The sequence below is a fragment of the Lepidochelys olivacea genome (assembly GCF_965140295.1).
Source record: "Lepidochelys olivacea isolate rLepOli2 genome assembly, chromosome: 6".
NCBI lineage: Eukaryota > Metazoa > Chordata > Testudines > Cheloniidae > Lepidochelys > Lepidochelys olivacea.
In genome coordinates this window covers 48,718,227-48,735,742 of record NC_140416.1, presented here as the reverse complement: position 1 = coordinate 48,735,742, position 17,516 = coordinate 48,718,227, and the positions used below count along the sequence as shown (strand labels likewise).

The 17,516-nt window shown below is 44.3% G+C and overlaps 1 protein-coding gene across 8 annotated transcripts in view; it reads right to left on the bottom strand.

Annotated features, from left to right (window-relative positions):
• Positions 1-17,516, bottom strand: part of PRR5L (proline rich 5 like) — a 69,833-nt gene that overhangs the window by 48,087 nt on the left and 4,230 nt on the right. For 5 of the 8 annotated variants that reach the window (XM_084631419.1, XM_084631425.1, XM_084631426.1 and 2 more), the window contains exon 2: positions 201-503. In XM_084631419.1, the coding sequence (XP_084487545.1) occupies positions 201-370 (170 nt within the window). In that variant the 5' untranslated portion in view covers positions 371-503. Of the gene's footprint in view, positions 1-200; positions 504-5,977; positions 5,997-8,998; positions 9,092-12,545; positions 12,592-17,516 lie in introns of those variants that run through there. The other 3 variants (XM_084631421.1, XM_084631420.1, XM_084631423.1) reach the window with 3 other exon arrangements.

The following is a 17,516-nucleotide window of genomic DNA, read 5'->3' as shown; positions in this document are numbered from 1 at the left end:
TAGAACCAACCTGTATCAACAATGAGTCAGTTTCTCAATGCAGACAAAATCTGAGGAGCACCCAAAACTCATTCATCCTCACTAGCAGACTGATTAAGCTGAAAAAAAATCTGAAATACCTTGGATCAGTCCCTTGAGGTCAATACCTAGAGATCTTTACAAACAGAGCTACCTCAGGCCTGTTACTGGCAGGGCCTCACCTGTTCCACGCAGAGTTGGAGCTAAGCTGCAAAGCCTGTCGTGCTGCTTGAAAACGTGGCAAGTCACTGAGCACTGGGGAGCTCATGAAGCGAGGCCTCGGCCTTCGAAATGAACCCATTTTCTGGAATGGGACAGCAAAGGGTGGGGCTAGGGTGGAACCCCCAGTCATAGATTCAGATGGACTGAAAGGTGTCAAGGGGTCAGAAGTCTTCTCCTCTTGAAGATCAAACTAAGGAGGGTATGAATGTTGTGATCTCGCTGGCGTACACTGGGCCTCCTTCCTTCAAATCCAAGGGTTCAGCCTATAAGAAAAGCAAAGAGTTGATTCGTAATTGCTGGGCCTAAACAAGCATGCACAGTATGAAATGCCTTAAAATAGGTGTTTTTCAAGATAGCATTCAGGAAACAAAATAGTTCTGAAGACTGGTGAAGAGAAGGAAGGGTGTAGGGCACAGGAGGGGAACAAGGAAACCTACATAACCCCTAATCCAGCCCTCCCACAAGTTTACACTTAGGACAAGTGGCGGATAGCTCTTTAAAAGCAGCCCACCTTCCCATCCTGCCCCTGCAGCAGTACCTAACAGCAGCCAGCCATGGGAATAAGCCATGTGAATTTGGTAGCAACCCAATGGCCCAAGCATCTCTTCTCTCCTCCCTTTTAATTTAGCTCTGCTGCGAGAGCACAAGTGCCTAAATACTTCTGTGAGAGTCACTTCAACCTGGAGCCACTAGTGCATCCCTATGCCCATCCCAGGCAGCATGGAGGGGAAGACACAGAGAACAGTAGAAAGAAACAAGATGAAGATGAAGAGACAATGTCATCTGTAACTTTTCTGAGGCATGAGGACATGGTGGGGAGGAAGTGAAGGTTACTCAAACATCCATCCATTGCATGGGGCAAAACAAGGGGATCCTGCAAAAGTGGTTTCAGAATCAATGATGTATCAAAAGGAGGCCTGGAGTTTTTACTCCACACAGCCAGGTGCAACTGCTAGACCAAGTATAAAATGTAGAAGCACTTCCCTCCCAATTGTCATCTTCCAAGAGATAATTAAGTAGCCCTGGGTAAACTGCAGAAGGATCAGTGGTTAGGTGGAATTTGGATAAAGTCTCCAAAATTCGGACACTTAGCCAAAACTTTTGAAGCCTCTCTACTGCACCTCCTCCATATCTCCTTCTGTAGTATTTTGAGAGATGGTACTTTAGAAGTTTTCAAGCAGTTTAGGGGGGAAACAAACAGCTACGCCTAGCTAAGCTGCACAGATGGAAGGCAGGAACTTCTCTTTTCCACTGTGCCTCAACAGGATTGCAAAAGACGATAGAATCAGCCCGTGAAAATCCAATGTAGAAACACTGCACCAACACAACAAATTCCCATTGACTGGTCATTCCCCAAAGACATGAACCCATTTCTAGCAGTTTTCAAATTAACCCCTTCATAGGTGACAGCCACATTTTTTCCCTACCAAACTAGTCCTGTGTTAGGCTGACCTCACCTTCCCACCCCCACCCTTCATATCCATCTGCCAGGTTCTGACCTACTGTTCTAAGACTTGTTTGTCCACAGGAGCTTGTCTCAGACTTCAAGGAAGCCCCAGAATCTATGACAGCTAAAGAACCTGACTAACTTAGGCATGGTTGCTGTGACCCTCCTCACTATTGCTTTTTTTTTTCTTTTTTGCAGAGATGCCGTTTACTACAAGGTATCAGGACACTGTGTTATGACTACAGATTGGTGAATCAGCTTAAAGAAAATAACAAGACTTGAACCTCATTCTTGTTAAGCACCAAGAATGTTCTCAGTGCTGTACGAGACACTAATAAATAGTCATAAAAAGAAAAGGAGTACTTGTGGCACCTCAGAGACTAACAAATTTATTAGAGCATAAGCTTTCGTGAGCCAAGCTCTAATAAATTGGTTAGTCTCTAAGGTGCCACAAGTACTCCTTTTCTTTTTACGGATACAGACTAACACGGCTGCTACTCTGAAACCTAATAAATAGTCATCACCCCAAAGAACTTAAAGTCTAAATGCCTCTGTCCAAAGCTTCACCCAGATCCTTTGTACAGGTTCAATACAGTTTGGATAAGAGCTCTGTGGCACATGCAGCAGTGATGTTCCAATTCATTTTTTTTTCTCGGCACTGCACCTTTAAATGATGCAAAACCCCAGGTAATCTGCTGCAAAATGAGCCTAAATTCTACACAGATGCTCAATGGTTCTTTGGGGTGGTAGACTGGAGATTCTGCATCCACTTCATTTCAATTAAAAATATGGAGGTTTTTTAAGTTAAGGATGAAAATGAATAATACGATCAGGACAGCATCACGACTGTGTCATATTAAATTCCATGTGTTTTACACTGTCCTGCCATTTAAGTGTGCTACGGATTTTGGTATTGAAAATGTCCAGCCACAACGTAGCAGTTGCCAAGGAAGAAAGTTTGGGTAGCTGGGTACAGGGAAGTCAACTCTTTTGGAAACAAAGATTTAATGTTTAGAACAAAGTTTTGGAATAAGTAAGTTAGCTAGATGTTTCTGCCTAAAAGATCAGCAGTGAGATAGTTAAGTGTTGACACGTATCATCTTTAGGTTTCAGAGTTAAAAAAAAAACGATTGAAATAAATATGGGGCAGTTCACACCTCTCAGAGTTATTACTTCAAGATATACATACAAGATGTGTGTATGCATTTTTCAGTGCTGATGCAGTGCAGTATAAACATTTTACACCAGGTACAGGCATTGCCACATTATGTCACAAGACAGTATACATAACCATAGTTAAGACACCTGTGCCAGTCTTTAAACAACGCATACAGGTTTTCCTAACTATGATGACTGCGTTGCATTAGGTTCATATTCTTAATTGCAATTAAGAGGGCTAAAACTTTTCTTAAAATGAAAGCTTAGATTCTGGAGCATAAATCCGTAGGATGAGATGGGCTCTGCAGCAAATTCCACAGCTACAGCTGAAGAACCTTGCAGAGCCCTGCAACAGATTTCTTGAATGGCTCTTACTCACTCTTGCTCATTGAAATTTACATGTTGTTTTCCTTAAGCTTCTGTAAGTCACCCAGACAGATACTGCATGTTCTGGTCTATGTATAAAAGACGAATACCCACCCCTCGATCATATTTTCATGCTCATCTTCAATGCCTGTGCAACAATCCTAACTACAGGTCATCACCAGGAACTGAACCTGAGACCTTCAGCACTAAGGGCCAGATCAAAAACCAATTAAGTCATTGGGAGTCTTTCCATTGCTTCAGAAACCAAAGACACAAGCCTCTTCCATTTAAGTTAAAGCAGCCAGTGTTAGCTAGTAAGAATAGTAGGCTATTATCCTATATGTGCACCAGTCACTGGAGGGCATCAAAACACAATTAGCCGGTGTGTTGCCTGGCTCCAAATTGAAGTGTCAAAAACTGTAGAAGCCCATTTCCCCCATCCTACAGCTTACTCTTATTATTTTCAGACCACCAAAAAGCAGGAGAAAAGAGAATGCTCACAAGACAAAATTCAGTTGATAGAGCAAGTTTAAATTTTGCAGACCCAATTCATTTTAACAACATTTTGCTAAGCATCCAAACCAGATCCTGAACTTCCCATCACTATTCTGCAATATCTGCCAAACAGATGCATTTCCTAGACTTGATGGAGACCAAATTTTCCTTCTACAGTAATGAGACCCGCACCCCACTCCCCGACAAAAGGTCCACAAAACAAGGCTTCCTTATAAACTCTTTCTCTTCTATACAGGCAAATCTTGTTAGTTGTTGGCTGTGTCCATTTTGAGAGTTCCATAATGTGTAATTTACAGCTGTGCTGAGAGAGACTCTCTTTGTGGTTAGAGAGGCATTAATATAGTTATAGTCTTGGAAGGAGTCTTCATGATACTCCAGCTATTTTGGCTACCAGGAATGCCATAGTGCGTAACAAAATGCTGAGTATGACAAGTTTATAACTCTTTTTCCTCTGTTTGCTATAAAAATGATTAAAGAACCAATTAGATAAAAAATATTTCAGCAAAATATATGCCCCCCCTCCTACTGCTCTTCACCGAATCCTGTCCACGCTTTTTCCTCTCCATGCCTGTAAAATGTTTCATGTGACTATAATAATGCCACCCAGCTCATATATAGCACTTTTCACCTATAGATCTCAAAGTGGTTTACAAAAGGAGGTATACAAAAGTATAATTTCCCCATTTTACAGGTGGGAAACTGAGGCATAGAGAAGTAAAGCAACTTGCCCAAGGTCATCCAGCAGGCCAAGGCAGAGCTGGAAATAGAGCCTAAGCCTCCCAAGTCCCAATCTAGCGCTCTAGTTGCTAGGCAATACTGCCTTTTATTAGTGCTCATGAAAGGTGTCAAGCTCTGGAGACACAAGTTCAGGAACTGTAGGCCACATATAGCACCGGGCGGCAGCAGTGCAAACTATCCCAGTACAAGCACATGGTTCAGTGCTGTGAAACACCTCTAGATGCAACAGAGTAGCCCCCTCTTCATGCCAATTCAGTTATTGTCTTCTTTGGCAACACGATCCTCCACCCCATCTACTTAATTATGTTGGATGTTTTTCAGATATGAAGCTTATCAAAGTTCAAGGAGATGTTTGATTGTTGTCTTCACCCCACCTCAATCCCACAGGTCCACACCCAAACTGATTCACTAGTCCCTAGTTATAAGCTTAATATCTGTCTGACAAAAAGCCTTTGAAACCAAAACAAAGCAGATCTGTAGCTGATACACACTCAAGATAAAGACTACAAAACTCTGTGGGGTAAGTGCACAAACAACGCATGATGGTTGGGCACCAGCTTTCTAAACTGGGGAATATGCATAACCTGACAATGAAGCAATGTTATCCATCTGCGCTATGTTACATTTCAGAAAACATTTTCATTAGAGATTCCAAACAGGGCAAGAGGAAACACATATACAGACACACATGTCTGTTGGAAGTTATTTCCAAAAATTAGGTAAGAAATAGCCTCACCCCCAGTCAAATTAAGAGACCAATGCTAGTTTATAATTGTTCGTCTCCTGTTTGTTATGAATACCACCAAAGAATTAATTATAAAAAGATTTTAGCCAAAGGTGTCCTTGCAACAGGCACAATACATCTGGCTGCCTGGAAGAGAAGAAAGATTAGCAAAAAGACTTGCTCCTTATTGGAACTTCAGGAATACCGAAGAAGGGGTGACAAAGGGAGAAAGTTGGCAGCGCTTCTTCAAGAATATGCATCTTCTAGATGATACAGGGTTGATTAAAAAAAACCACAGCAACAAATATTTAAATAACAAGAGAACAGACCATTTGTGTCTTGGATTATTTTTACTTTTCCCTGGTATTTTTTCCTGCAGATCCAGGGCAGCAGGGGTCAATATGCACTGGAATCAAGTTCCTTTGGAAAGGCAGCGTGGGTGTCGGACGTCTGCCAATGGAAGCAGGCAATGCAGTAGCACAAGGGGCTGAAAGGCCTGCAATAGGATAACGGGCACCACTTGTATTTGTCAAGACCAAAAGTAAATTCACACCAAGCTGCCACAAGCCATAAAGCAACTGTAAACCAGATGCAGAAGGAAAATCAAATGAGCATTCTTCACCCAGCAAAACCTTCACAGCCCTCCTCAAATCTAGCTGCAGAGAATGGTGGTGGAGGGGGGTTTACAGTTAGACTCAAGAGTTAGCACCAAAGCAATCCAGATATTATTGTAAGACACACTTAAAATGGAATTTAAAATTAATGCAACTAGAAAAAACAACATATACCAGAAACTTTTAGGTCTCTTGCATAAAAATCTAGGAAAAAATAATCATTTCAAAAGGGATTTCCCACTGTGCCAACTTTACAATTCCATGAATGGCTTCCCTTAGAAAAACACAGCTCCACCCCACTCAGCCAACCTAAATAGATACAAAAAGGTGTAGAAAGAACCAGGCTGGAATTTTGTTAGCTGCTTCTTTTTCAAGCCCAGTAAATATTTAACAAAACACGTGATCAATGAAATGATGTGTGTTCAGCTGATACGATCCAGTCACGATTCTTTCTGAAGCACATTTCTTTAAATTATTTACTCCAGGGCCACACTGACAAATGCAGATATTCCACAAAATTCTCTCTCAGTGCACTTCAGTTCATCAAAACTATGATGGCATGTGCATGAACAGCGCTTGTCTACACTTACAGCGCTGCTCCGGTGCAGCTGCGTTGCTTAGCTTAGCTCCCATCAGGTACTTCACCTCCCTGAGAGGCGGCAGCTATGTCGACAGCAGGAGCCATCAACACAGCATTGTCTACACAGGAAGTTAGACTGGAATAACTGCGGGGTTTTCCATGCCCCTGAGCAATGTAGTTATGCCGACATTAGTCTGCAGTGTCGACCAGGGCTCAGTTGTGGTTTTTTTAAAGTGAGCACAGATAGTGCCTGCTACCCTTAAGGCTGCAATCCAATTTCCATTTGTTTTTCCAGTTGCTCAGTTTCCTCAAGAAAACGTCATGTGAGTTTGATTTTTGGAGGCGTAAAGTCAATTAAGGTTTTAATCCCCAGGCCCACCCTTCCCCAAAAAATTCACACAGTTAACAAAACCCACTCAAAAACAACAGGTTCTGATCAGAAATTATTTTAGCTAATTCAAGGATACGTGAAACTTCAAAACTAGGTTGTTTTGTATGTCCCGTAGGGCCTGATCAAAGTCAATAGGAGTCTTCCCACTGACTTCCAGGGGCTTTGAATTAGGCCCATTGACCCAAGGTATTTAGGTGCCTAAAGACACAAAGACAGGGATTTTCAACAGCACATAAGTGCCTATGGGAGTTAGGCACCTGGTGCCTTTGAAAACCCCACTATGTACCTATCTCTTTCTTTCAGCACCTAAATACCTTTTAAAATCTGGTCCATAGCGACTTCAGGACCTGATCCAAAGCCCATTGAAAGTAATGAGAATCTAACCATTGACTTCAAAGGGCTTTGGATCAGCCTCATAGAAAGCAAGGCAAGGATCTAATCCTGCAAACCTTTATTCATGTAAGCAGTCCTATTGACTTCAACAGGACTTCTTCTGGGAATAAGAATTACTCATTATTTATTTACTCTAGTGCTCAGTATAGACTAGGTATTTCCAAACACTGAACAAACACAGCCCATGCTCCTAAGAGCTCACAGTCCAAGGACGAGAGTAGGGTTTTCAGGGTCACACTACAAATTTGAATGCACTCCTCTGATAAGATTGTCAAATTCTCAGCATTAAGAGACAACAGCTTATGCATGCATATTAGAACTTTATCTCTTTATTCCTAAAGTTCCAGTTAGGCCTTGTCTACACTGGCAAGTTTCTGCATTGTAACTCCCCAGGTGTACACACTGCCAAGCCACTTAGTGCGCAGAAAGTGCACAGTTGCAGCACTGTAAAAAATCACCCGGACGAGAGGTGTACAGCTTTCTGTGCCGGGCTACAGCGCCGCAGGGCCACTATAGACACCCTGGTCAATTACAGCGCTGCGACTGGCCTCCAGGAGGTGTCCCACAATGCCTCTTCTTGCCTCTCTGGTCATCGGTTTGAACTCTACTGCCCTGCCCTCAGGTGACCAACCGTGAGTCCCACTCCTTAAATTCCTTGGGAATTTTAAGAGTCCCCTTCCTGTTTGCTCGGTGACGCGTGCAGTGGTCTCAGTGCATCTTTCCAGGTGACCATGCCTGCGTCACGCACCAGGCGATCCCCCGCTTGGAGCAATGCTGAGCTGCTGGAGCATTTGGGGAGAGGAGGCTGTCCAGTCCCAGCTGTGCTCCAGCTGCAGGAATTATGATACCTACGGTCAAATTTCATGATGCATGACAGAAAGGGGCCGCGACCGGGACACACTGCAGTGCAGGGTCCAAGTGAAGGAGCTGCGGAACGTCTGCCACAAGGCATGGGAGGCAAACCGCAGCTCTGGTGCTGCGCCCACGAGCTGCTGGTTCTACAAAGAGCTGGACACGATACTCGGTGGAGACCCCACCTCCACTGCGAAAGCCACTGTGGATACTTTGGTGGCTCGCATGCCAGTCCAGAGTGGACCGAGCCTGGAGAAGGAATGTGGAGGGGGAGGGTGACCCAGAGGCAGAGAATGACTCAGAGGTCAGAGATGCATGCAGCCAGGAGCTCTTCTCTACCCTGGAGGAGGCTAACCAGTCACAGGGGTCGGAGCTCGACAAAGCACACACAGGAGAGGAGGCCGCGGTAAGTGGCTTTGATTTTGGAAATTGCTGAAGCGAGTTGTTGGGGGCAGGAGGGTTGCAGAAAGCAGGCTTGTGTCTGTATGATGTGCATACCACCACATGCCTAGTCTGAGCAGCGGAACAGGGTATTGATTGACTCCCTCACTTCACAGGAATCTGCCTCAGAGATCTCCAGGAAACTCTCATGGAGATACTGGGCAGGTTCTTTGGCAGAGCTGCTTTGTTTCTTGTTCCATTAAGGATAACTTTCCTGTGCCACTCTGCCATCACTTGGGGGGGGGGGAAGAAACACGGACACCATTGCTGCACACAAGTGAGCCGCATAAGGGCCAGGGCAGAAGCTGCAGTCTTGGAGAAGACCCTCCCTTGATTCCCTGCTCACCCTCAGCAGCAAGATATCTTCCATAATGAACACAGCCTGTGGAAAATGTGGGGACAATAATGATTATAAACCGCCGCTGCCCCCCGCCCCCACACACACACATACACAGTGCTGGCTCTCTCCAAGAGCAACATGCCCAGTGTACAGTACGGTCCTAGAACACTGATTTCCCCTGCCCCTGCGGTTACTCACCATTCTGGGGGTCTTGTGGCTCATGTGTGCTTGCCTGGGGTCAGCCAGTTAGTGACAGGTATGTGAATAGTAGCTGTGTTTTGATTCAGTGGTCTGTGTGTTGCAAACGATACTGCTTCTGTAAAATGTGGCATTTTGGCTTCACAGATATAACCTTGGGAGCCCAGCCTCCCTCTTTGTTATCACTGGCTGAACGGCTGCGCAGAATTAGAAAGCGGCCACCAAGAACTAAAGAGGATTTTCTGCATGATATCGTGATGCACTCCGCAGCCATAAAACAAGAATTGAAGCCCTCCAGACTCCGCCAACACACTCTTATCAACCTTCTGGCTCCAGTCTGTCCCAGCTGCCTTCCACTCCTGCCCAGTCACAGTCCAGCCCTGCAGACTCCCAGTACCCACTGCACTCAATACCTGTCCCTCTGCAGTTTAGCTCTGCTGAAGTACAATACCCACTGCACTACACTCCAAAAGGACAAGGTTGCATATGATACCTGAACATACACAAATCTTTAACCGTCCTGGGACCTCACCTCCTCCTGGGACCTTCCCCCACAGAGGTGATGTGTTTTTTTGTGCTTCTCTCCCCTCCGGTTGTTGCTTTTAATGAAATAATTGTTTTGGTTCGAAAGCAATCTTTATTCCATTAATTGAAAGCAAACAGAGACCTGCAAAGCAACAGGCAATTTTCTTAAACCTTCATAGTGCATCATCTGCACCAATCACAGACACCTCCTAGCATTACAAGCACTGCACTCCTGAGCATAGCAACAAATATTAGTGGCTTTCAGCTTCAAATTGCTGCCTCAAGGCATCCCTGATCCTTATGGCCCCACGCTGCTCCCCTCTAATAGTCCTGGTCTCTGGCTAATTCAGCTGTACGCTCCCTACTATTTGGGAAGGGAAGGGTGAAAGCTTCACTCAGGGCTCGACCGCTGAGGCTCAAATTCAGCCTCCCGGTGCTGAGCCTCAGCGGTCGAGCCCTGAGTGAAGCTTTCACCCTTTCCTTCACAAATATTATGGAGCGTACAGCACGCAGCTATAAGCATAGGAATATTGTCATCGGCCAGGTCCAGCTTCCCATAGAGGCAGCACCAGCGGGCCTTTAAATGGCCCAAAGCACACTCAATGGTCATTCTGCACTTCCTCAGCCTGTTGTTGAACAGCTCCTTGCTGCTGTCAAGGTGCCCTGTGTGTGGCTTATGAAGCCACAGCATTAAGAGGTAGGCGGGGACTCCCACCACCACAATGGGCATTTTGACTTTCCCTACAGTGATCTTCTGGTCTGGAAAGAAAGTCCCTGCTTGCAGCTTTCTGAACAGGCCACTGTTCCAAGGTGCCATGCACCTTTCCGGACCAGCCAGCGTTAATGTCCGTGAAGTGCCCACAGTGATCCACATGCGCCTGGAGAACCATCGAGAAATACCCCTTCTGATTAATGTGCTAGGTGGTCTGGTGCCAGAATTGGAATAAGTGTGCCATCTATTGCCCCTCCTCAGTTAGGGAAGCCCATGTGTGCAAAGCCATCCACAATGTCAGGTACATTGCCCAGAGTTACTGTCTTTCAGAGCAGGATGCGATTAATGGCCCTGAACGCTTCTGTCAACATGAGTCCAACGGTCAACTTTCCCACTCCAATCTGGTTAGTGACCAATTGGTACCAGTCTGGAGAAGCGAGCTTCCACAGTGCAATTGCCATGTGCTTCTCCAATGATAGAGCAGCTCTCATTCTCGTGTCCTTGCACCGCAGGGCTAGGGCGAGCTTATCACACATTCTCATGAATGTGGCTTTCCTCATCCGAAAGTTCTGCAGCCACTGCTCGTCATCCCAGACGTGCATCACGATGTGATCCCACCACTCGGTGCTTGTTTCCCAAGCCCTAAAGCAGCATTCCACTGTGGTCAGCACCTCCATTAATGCCACAAGCAATCTCGTGTCGTCGCTACTACGTGTGGCGAGATCAATGTGGAACTCCTCTTGCCTTTGTAGTTTAGGAAAACTTCGCTGCCACATGTGACGTGTTAGTGAGAGTGAGCAGCATATTGGTCAACAGTGCGCGATCCATTCCTGCAGACCGAAGAGGCAGAGCACGCAGTATACGAGCAGTTGAAAGATGGCACCAAATGTGGACGGAAGCACAGAGATTGCTGGGATGTGAAGCAATGCATCACGGGGCATTGGGACAGGACCCAGGATGCCCCATGACCCCGCTCTGCCTTCCCATAACTCTTAGCAGCAGAAGAGGAAGAGATGCTCTGTGGGATGGCTGCCCAGAGTGCACTGCTCCAAATACCGATGCAAGTGCCGCAAGTGTGAACACGCTATTGCGCAGACAGCTGACAGTGTGACCACACAGCAGCGGTTTCCCTTCAGCACTCTCTGAGTGGCAATGTAACTGCCAGCAATGTAACTCTGCCAGTGTAGGCATACCCTTAGTCACCAACTTTGCTGGTAAAACCAGTAAAGCGTGTAAATTCTGTGAGCAGAAACTCTAGTTCAAGGAATTAATGAATTTAGTTAAAGACATTACACTGTAAGTAAAGGACTATGTTAGGGTTCATCCTGTTTCTATTCCACAAAATCAGAATAGGATTAAACATGAGAGGGAAGAAAACATTCCTCATGGCCAGCTGCCATCTTACCAGCACTATTTGCCGGTGTTGCTGAACCACTGCAAAGTCATACGTCAATGGCTCACGTTTGCAATGTTGGTTGAAAACCAATTTGCAAAGCAGAAAACTTCAGCTGGACGAGTACGAACATCACCTTCCCCATTGAGGTGTTGGAGCTAATGCCACACTCCACTGCACCTCAGCTAACCCAAGTTGCAAGTAGATGTTTTGCTAGTGTAGACCCTGAATGAAACAACATAATGAAAACAGGCAACTGCTGCTATAACAAATCATTATTGTTAGAAAGAGATTCATGGTTTTCAGTCTGTCAAAATCAGCTTTTTCAGTGTGGGCTTTGATACCAAACCTAAGCTAACAAACATTTTTACTCTAATATAAACAAAATAAAATTTAAAACCTGCCCCTCAAAAAAGTGCTGTCACTTCCCTCTCAAATTTAAAAAAAAGGGGGAAAAAAGGATAGCCAGGTGATAAGCTCTGTTCACAAGCCACACTTGCCACTATGTTTCATTTGAAAATACTTGTACTGTACTAACACCATCCCACCCACATAACTGACATCTCATCCTCCGGGTTAGTTCTGATTTCACCTAGAGAGTTATTTGACAGCAATAAAAGCCCCCAGAAAGTAACACAAGCAAATTGGAAGGTGAGGACTGAAGCTTCTAGTCATCATTTGCTTAAAACAAACATGCTCATAAAATTATCTGTTTGCTGAAAAACAAAATTACTGGGGGAGGGGAGAGAGAACTGGATTGTCTACAAGAACTGGTTTAGGTGCTTGTGAAGTTAGTGTCTTGCCAGGGGTACAGCAGTAGTAAAACAAACAATTATATAAGAAAATATCCAAGTTCAAGACCTACAAAATGACAATATCAGACTCCCCTTTTAATGCATGTTGTTGTAGGTCCCTACCTTTGGTCAAGAACATGTACACAGGCAATTCCCTTCCAAAGTGTCAGAGTAACTGCTGCTGCATGCAATTTCACAGCAGCAAGTAGGAGGGGTGATACAACCAGGATTCCCTGCCTCCAGCTCCTCCCTTCTGCTGCCCCCAACAAGAAGGCTGAACTTGCTGCTTCACCATTCCTCAGATCCAAAAATCTGAGACGTCTCAGGCTCCCAGCTAGGGGAATACAGAAGACTAAAACCCTACGTGCCACACTAGGCCAGCTGGACTTCAGAGCAAAAGACAGAGAAGAATGCAGGAAACACAAAGCACAGGCTTCATGACCCAGACAAGACACATGTACTATAATTAAATACCAAAAATTAATTATTAAAGAATTTGAAAGAAGACCAGGTTTAGCTGGACTAAAGCCCGGAAGCTCAACTAACTCAAGGCTGATGACATCTCCAAATTATAACACAGAGGAAAACATGTACCTCTGCTTATCTCCCCCACCATCTCACCCCGATTTAAAAGCAATGATGCGATTGTGGATGGGAGTTGTAACAAAGTTCAAAACACAGTCCTGGAATGTACTTGAACACCTCACATGAGTCCTGGGATAGCTCAGTGGTTTGAGCACTAGCGTGCTAAACCCAGGGTTGGGAGTTCAATCCTTGAGGGGGCCATTTAGGGATCTGGGGCAAAAATTGGGGTTTGGCCCTGCTTTGAGCAGGGGGTTGGACTAGATAACCCTCCTGAGGTCCCTTCCACCCCTGATCCAACTCTATGATTCTATATTGTGCTTTGCAGCCCCTCTCATTTCGGTAAATCATCCCTCACGAGGGATCCAGACAGTTTTGTGACATGTTAATCTTAGCACTCCACAAGGATCCCAAAGTGTTTTACAAAGGAGGGCAAGACTCATGATATCATTTTACAGATGAGGGAATGCAATTACAGAGCCCTAGAGTGACTCCCTCAGATGAGTGAGCAGCAGAGGTAGCAATGAAGCCCAAGTCTCCCAACCCAGGGCCCTATCCACTGAAGGCAACCATCTCTCCAGTGTTTGCCAGGAAACTACCACGGTGATAGATTTCGTTATAGCCTCTAAACAAGTTCAGTGAAAGTTCTCTCAAACCTGGGCCCAGTTATGATTTGACAGCAAAACCATGCAAAGGTTACCAAAAAACTCAGTGGTTTCCAGTGACTTTTGCTTTGAGCTGTTGAGGCTGAATCACACCTGAAACTCCAAGCAAGACACTTGGTGGGGGTGGTGGGAACAGTCTGAGAACTGAAGCATAAGAAAACCTTTGCCTGCAGCCCACCGCGGTTTGAAAAGGCCCACTCTATTTCTGACACCACAGAGGCCTCTTTGGAACCTATGGTGTTAAATAGGTGTATGTCACACATGTACTATGAGCACTAAAATCCTTATGAAAATTCTAAGAAAATAAAAAGCTGAGTTTCTTTATGACCAGTTAGCTTAAGTTTTGAGCCAAAGAGATCAGGTCATGCTCCAGAGCATACAGGGAAAGAATGATGTTGTAATTAAGTCACTGGATTAGTAACCAAGAGAACTAGGTTCTATTTCTGTCTCTACCACAGATTTCCTGTCTGATCTTTGGCAAGTTACTTAACTCCTGTGCTTCAGTTTCTCCATTTGAAAAATGGAGGAAATAATGCCTACCTTTTATGGGTGTCAAGAGGCTTAAAATGTTTGTAGAACCACTTTAAAAGGCTTGGGTGGAAAGTGCTAGAGAAGAACAACTCATTCGTATAGTCACATAGCAGATCTGCCTGAAATTATAAGCACTTTTGAATTACAGACTTTAAGAGAAGTGAATTGATTTAATCTGGATTAAGACAAACTAGATTTCTCACTAACCAACAACCACAATACAAAACGGATTACAGACTGAGGCAAAAGGATACAATCAAATTTTAAAACTGAAATAAATACAGATCCAGTACCAGGCCTTAAGAAAACTACACACCATTTGCCAGGGACAAGAAAAAAACTTTTCCTGGTCAGGGGTGGAATACAGAAACATGGAGGGCTAAGCCATCCTTTTTTGCAAAATTTATAGATTTCATTTAAAAAGAACATTTTAGCTCAGTGGTTCTCAAACTTTTGTACTGGTGACCTCTTTCACATAGCAAGCCTCTGGGTGCGACCCCCCCTTATAAATGAAAACACTTGAAAATATATTTAACACCATTATAAATGCTGGAGGCAAAGCGGGGTTTGGGGTGGAGGCTTACCGCTCGCGACCCCTTTTGGGGTCCCGACCCCCGGTTTCAGAACCCCTGTTCTAGCTATTAGGGCTAATGACCCAAACCAATGCTGTCTGAGTCTGCAGACAGAGAGCTTGAGTGCCTCCACTGCTCATAGCTTTGCCAAGCAGCAAGCTCAGCAGCATCCAGTCATCTGAGGTTCTCCCATCACAGTGTAGCTAGTCCAAGATAAACCCCTGGTGGTGTTGACCGTTACTCATTTCAGCAAGTTAATCTCATGTTTTTTGAGGGCCTGATTCGTGATTTTTGAATGCTTGGGGTTGGCAATACTACTACCCATAGAAGTAAGTCCTTCTCTACAGTAGGTTTATTTTCTTAAAATTTACCACTGGTAGGAGTACTAGTGTAGATTTAACACACTGACAAAAGCTATGTCATGGTCCCTCTCTAGAGCTCGTACAGTAAAGGATAATGGCCTACCGCTAAGGGGTTTAACTTTACATGGAACTTTAACTCAAATGCTAGAGGTCTGTGCTGAAGGTCTTCACTTCAAACCTTGCTGAAAACCCATAGAGGGAACTGTTTTATACCTTGTCTCCGCGTGAATTTTACCGGGAGATAGCTAACTCCAGCTATTCCCTGCAAAATCACACTTTTTTTTTGGCCGTGAAGACATAGGGCTTGTCTACACTTCAAATGTGACACAGCTGCAGCGCTGCAGTTGTGCCACGGTAGCACGTCACTGTAGATACTCTCCACACTAACGGGAGGTGTTCTCCTGTCGGCGTACGAATCCTCCTCCCTGAAAGGTGGTCGCTAGATCAACGGAAGAATTCTGCTCTCAATCTAGTGCTGTCTATACCAGGGGTTAGGTCAGCATAGCTATGTCTCTCCAGAGGGTGGATTTTTCATGCACCACGAGTAAGCAACAACACTTTCTAGTGTAGACAGGACCTACATGTTTTGCATGACTGGGGTCTTGGCCGGCCTGAGGAATAACTAGCACATTTACGTATTCAAAGTCAAAAACCAACATGAACTTTCAACTGCTGTATCCTGTTTTCAGTCTCTCTCCAATGATACCAGTAACATCTGCAGCAAAACTCCAGGAAGCATGTAAATGTATTCATTCTGACAAAGCGTACTGTCCTAGCCACACAGAACAGTTTGTGAAGATTAGAAGAGCTTTGCTCTGCCTATGGAGAAATCTGGCAACATGATATTTTTTAAAAAGAAAAAGAAAAATGTAGCTGCTCAACATATCAACTGCTCACATTCAATTAAAACAAATCCCACATCACAGGTTAAAGCACGCAAGCCATGTCAGGTTAAATTTAATGACATTTTATTGCCCATGAGATGCTAATTAGAGCAAATGCAAGATCTCTTTAGACATGACTTAGTCCAATTTAAATAAACACAAATCTTTTAGGTCCATCCATACAATAAGTAGAAGTGATCTGGCAAAATTAAACCTTTTCTGCACTGGACACTTCCTTAACATTTCCCACCTTTGCAGCTCCACTGGTAGTAACAACAGTGGGAGAACCTGAACAGACCAGCCACCGGTGTTTTCACCATCTGTTTATCCCTGGGTTAGAAAATGTGGCCATTGAGAACCCCAGTGGCTGTACAAGCCCTGTTTACAGAACAACCCTCCCTACGGCTTTTCAACAGGGGTTGTTTGAAGTGAAGACTTTCAACACAGACCTCTACCATCTGAACTAAAGATAACCTCTCAGCTTGCATCAGTAGTAGACTGTTATCCTCCATTAGACAAACACTAAAACAGGATCACAGCACATGTCTGCTTAGTGTGTAAAATCTACACTTGCACTCTCACCAGTGGTAAATGTTAAGACAATACATCTAGTGTAGACAACACCACCATACTTATGTGGTTAACAGCACTGTCAACCCTAAATGTTCAAAAATCATGAGTCAAGCCCCCCAAGAATCATGTGACTGACTTAAAAAACAAAAGGTTTTAAAAAATTAATCGATTTTGAGTTCTATTACTTGAGTCTGGTTTCGGAGCCTGTGAGATAGACTTGGTTCTTGTTTTCAAATTGTTGTTCCTTACAACTATAGGAGCTAGAAACTTTTTTTTTTTTTTTTAATGGAAGCTGACGGTCCCTGGAAGCTGGGACTTCAAGAAAAACACCCAATATTGTGAGTGATGGCAACACAGCTTTTTATTACTGGGCCCTTCAGTTTTGAAAATAAACCTTGTGAGTCTTGGAACTCATCTGAACTGACATTGTATAATCCATTAATTGGTTACACAAAACTGTTTAAAGGAGCCTTTATCTTGAAGGGTGGGTGCAATTATGATACCCATGCTAGCTGTCAACTACACTGTAAATAGCCACATTCCAGTTCTTTATTTGCTTTTACAGAGCGATAGAAGGTTTTCTAATGGGCTTTGTTGACTGTTGATGTACCAACAGTTCTTTTAAGAATTCCACCACAGTGTCCCAAGTTAAACCATTTTGAACTGAAAGTTTTCATAATTGATGGGCAGAAGACTAGGAATACAGGGCTTGCCATACTGGATCAAATCCATCTAGCCGAGTGTCTTGTCTCTGACAGTGGCCAGAACCAGCCACTTCAAACAAAGGTGCCAGAAACTCCCACACTGTACAATTATGGAATAATCTGCCTCTGGGGAAGTTTCTTCCTAACCCCATCAATTAGTGATTGGCTTGTAACCTGAACATACCGCAAACGCATCATTGCCTAGCTATATACACATCTAG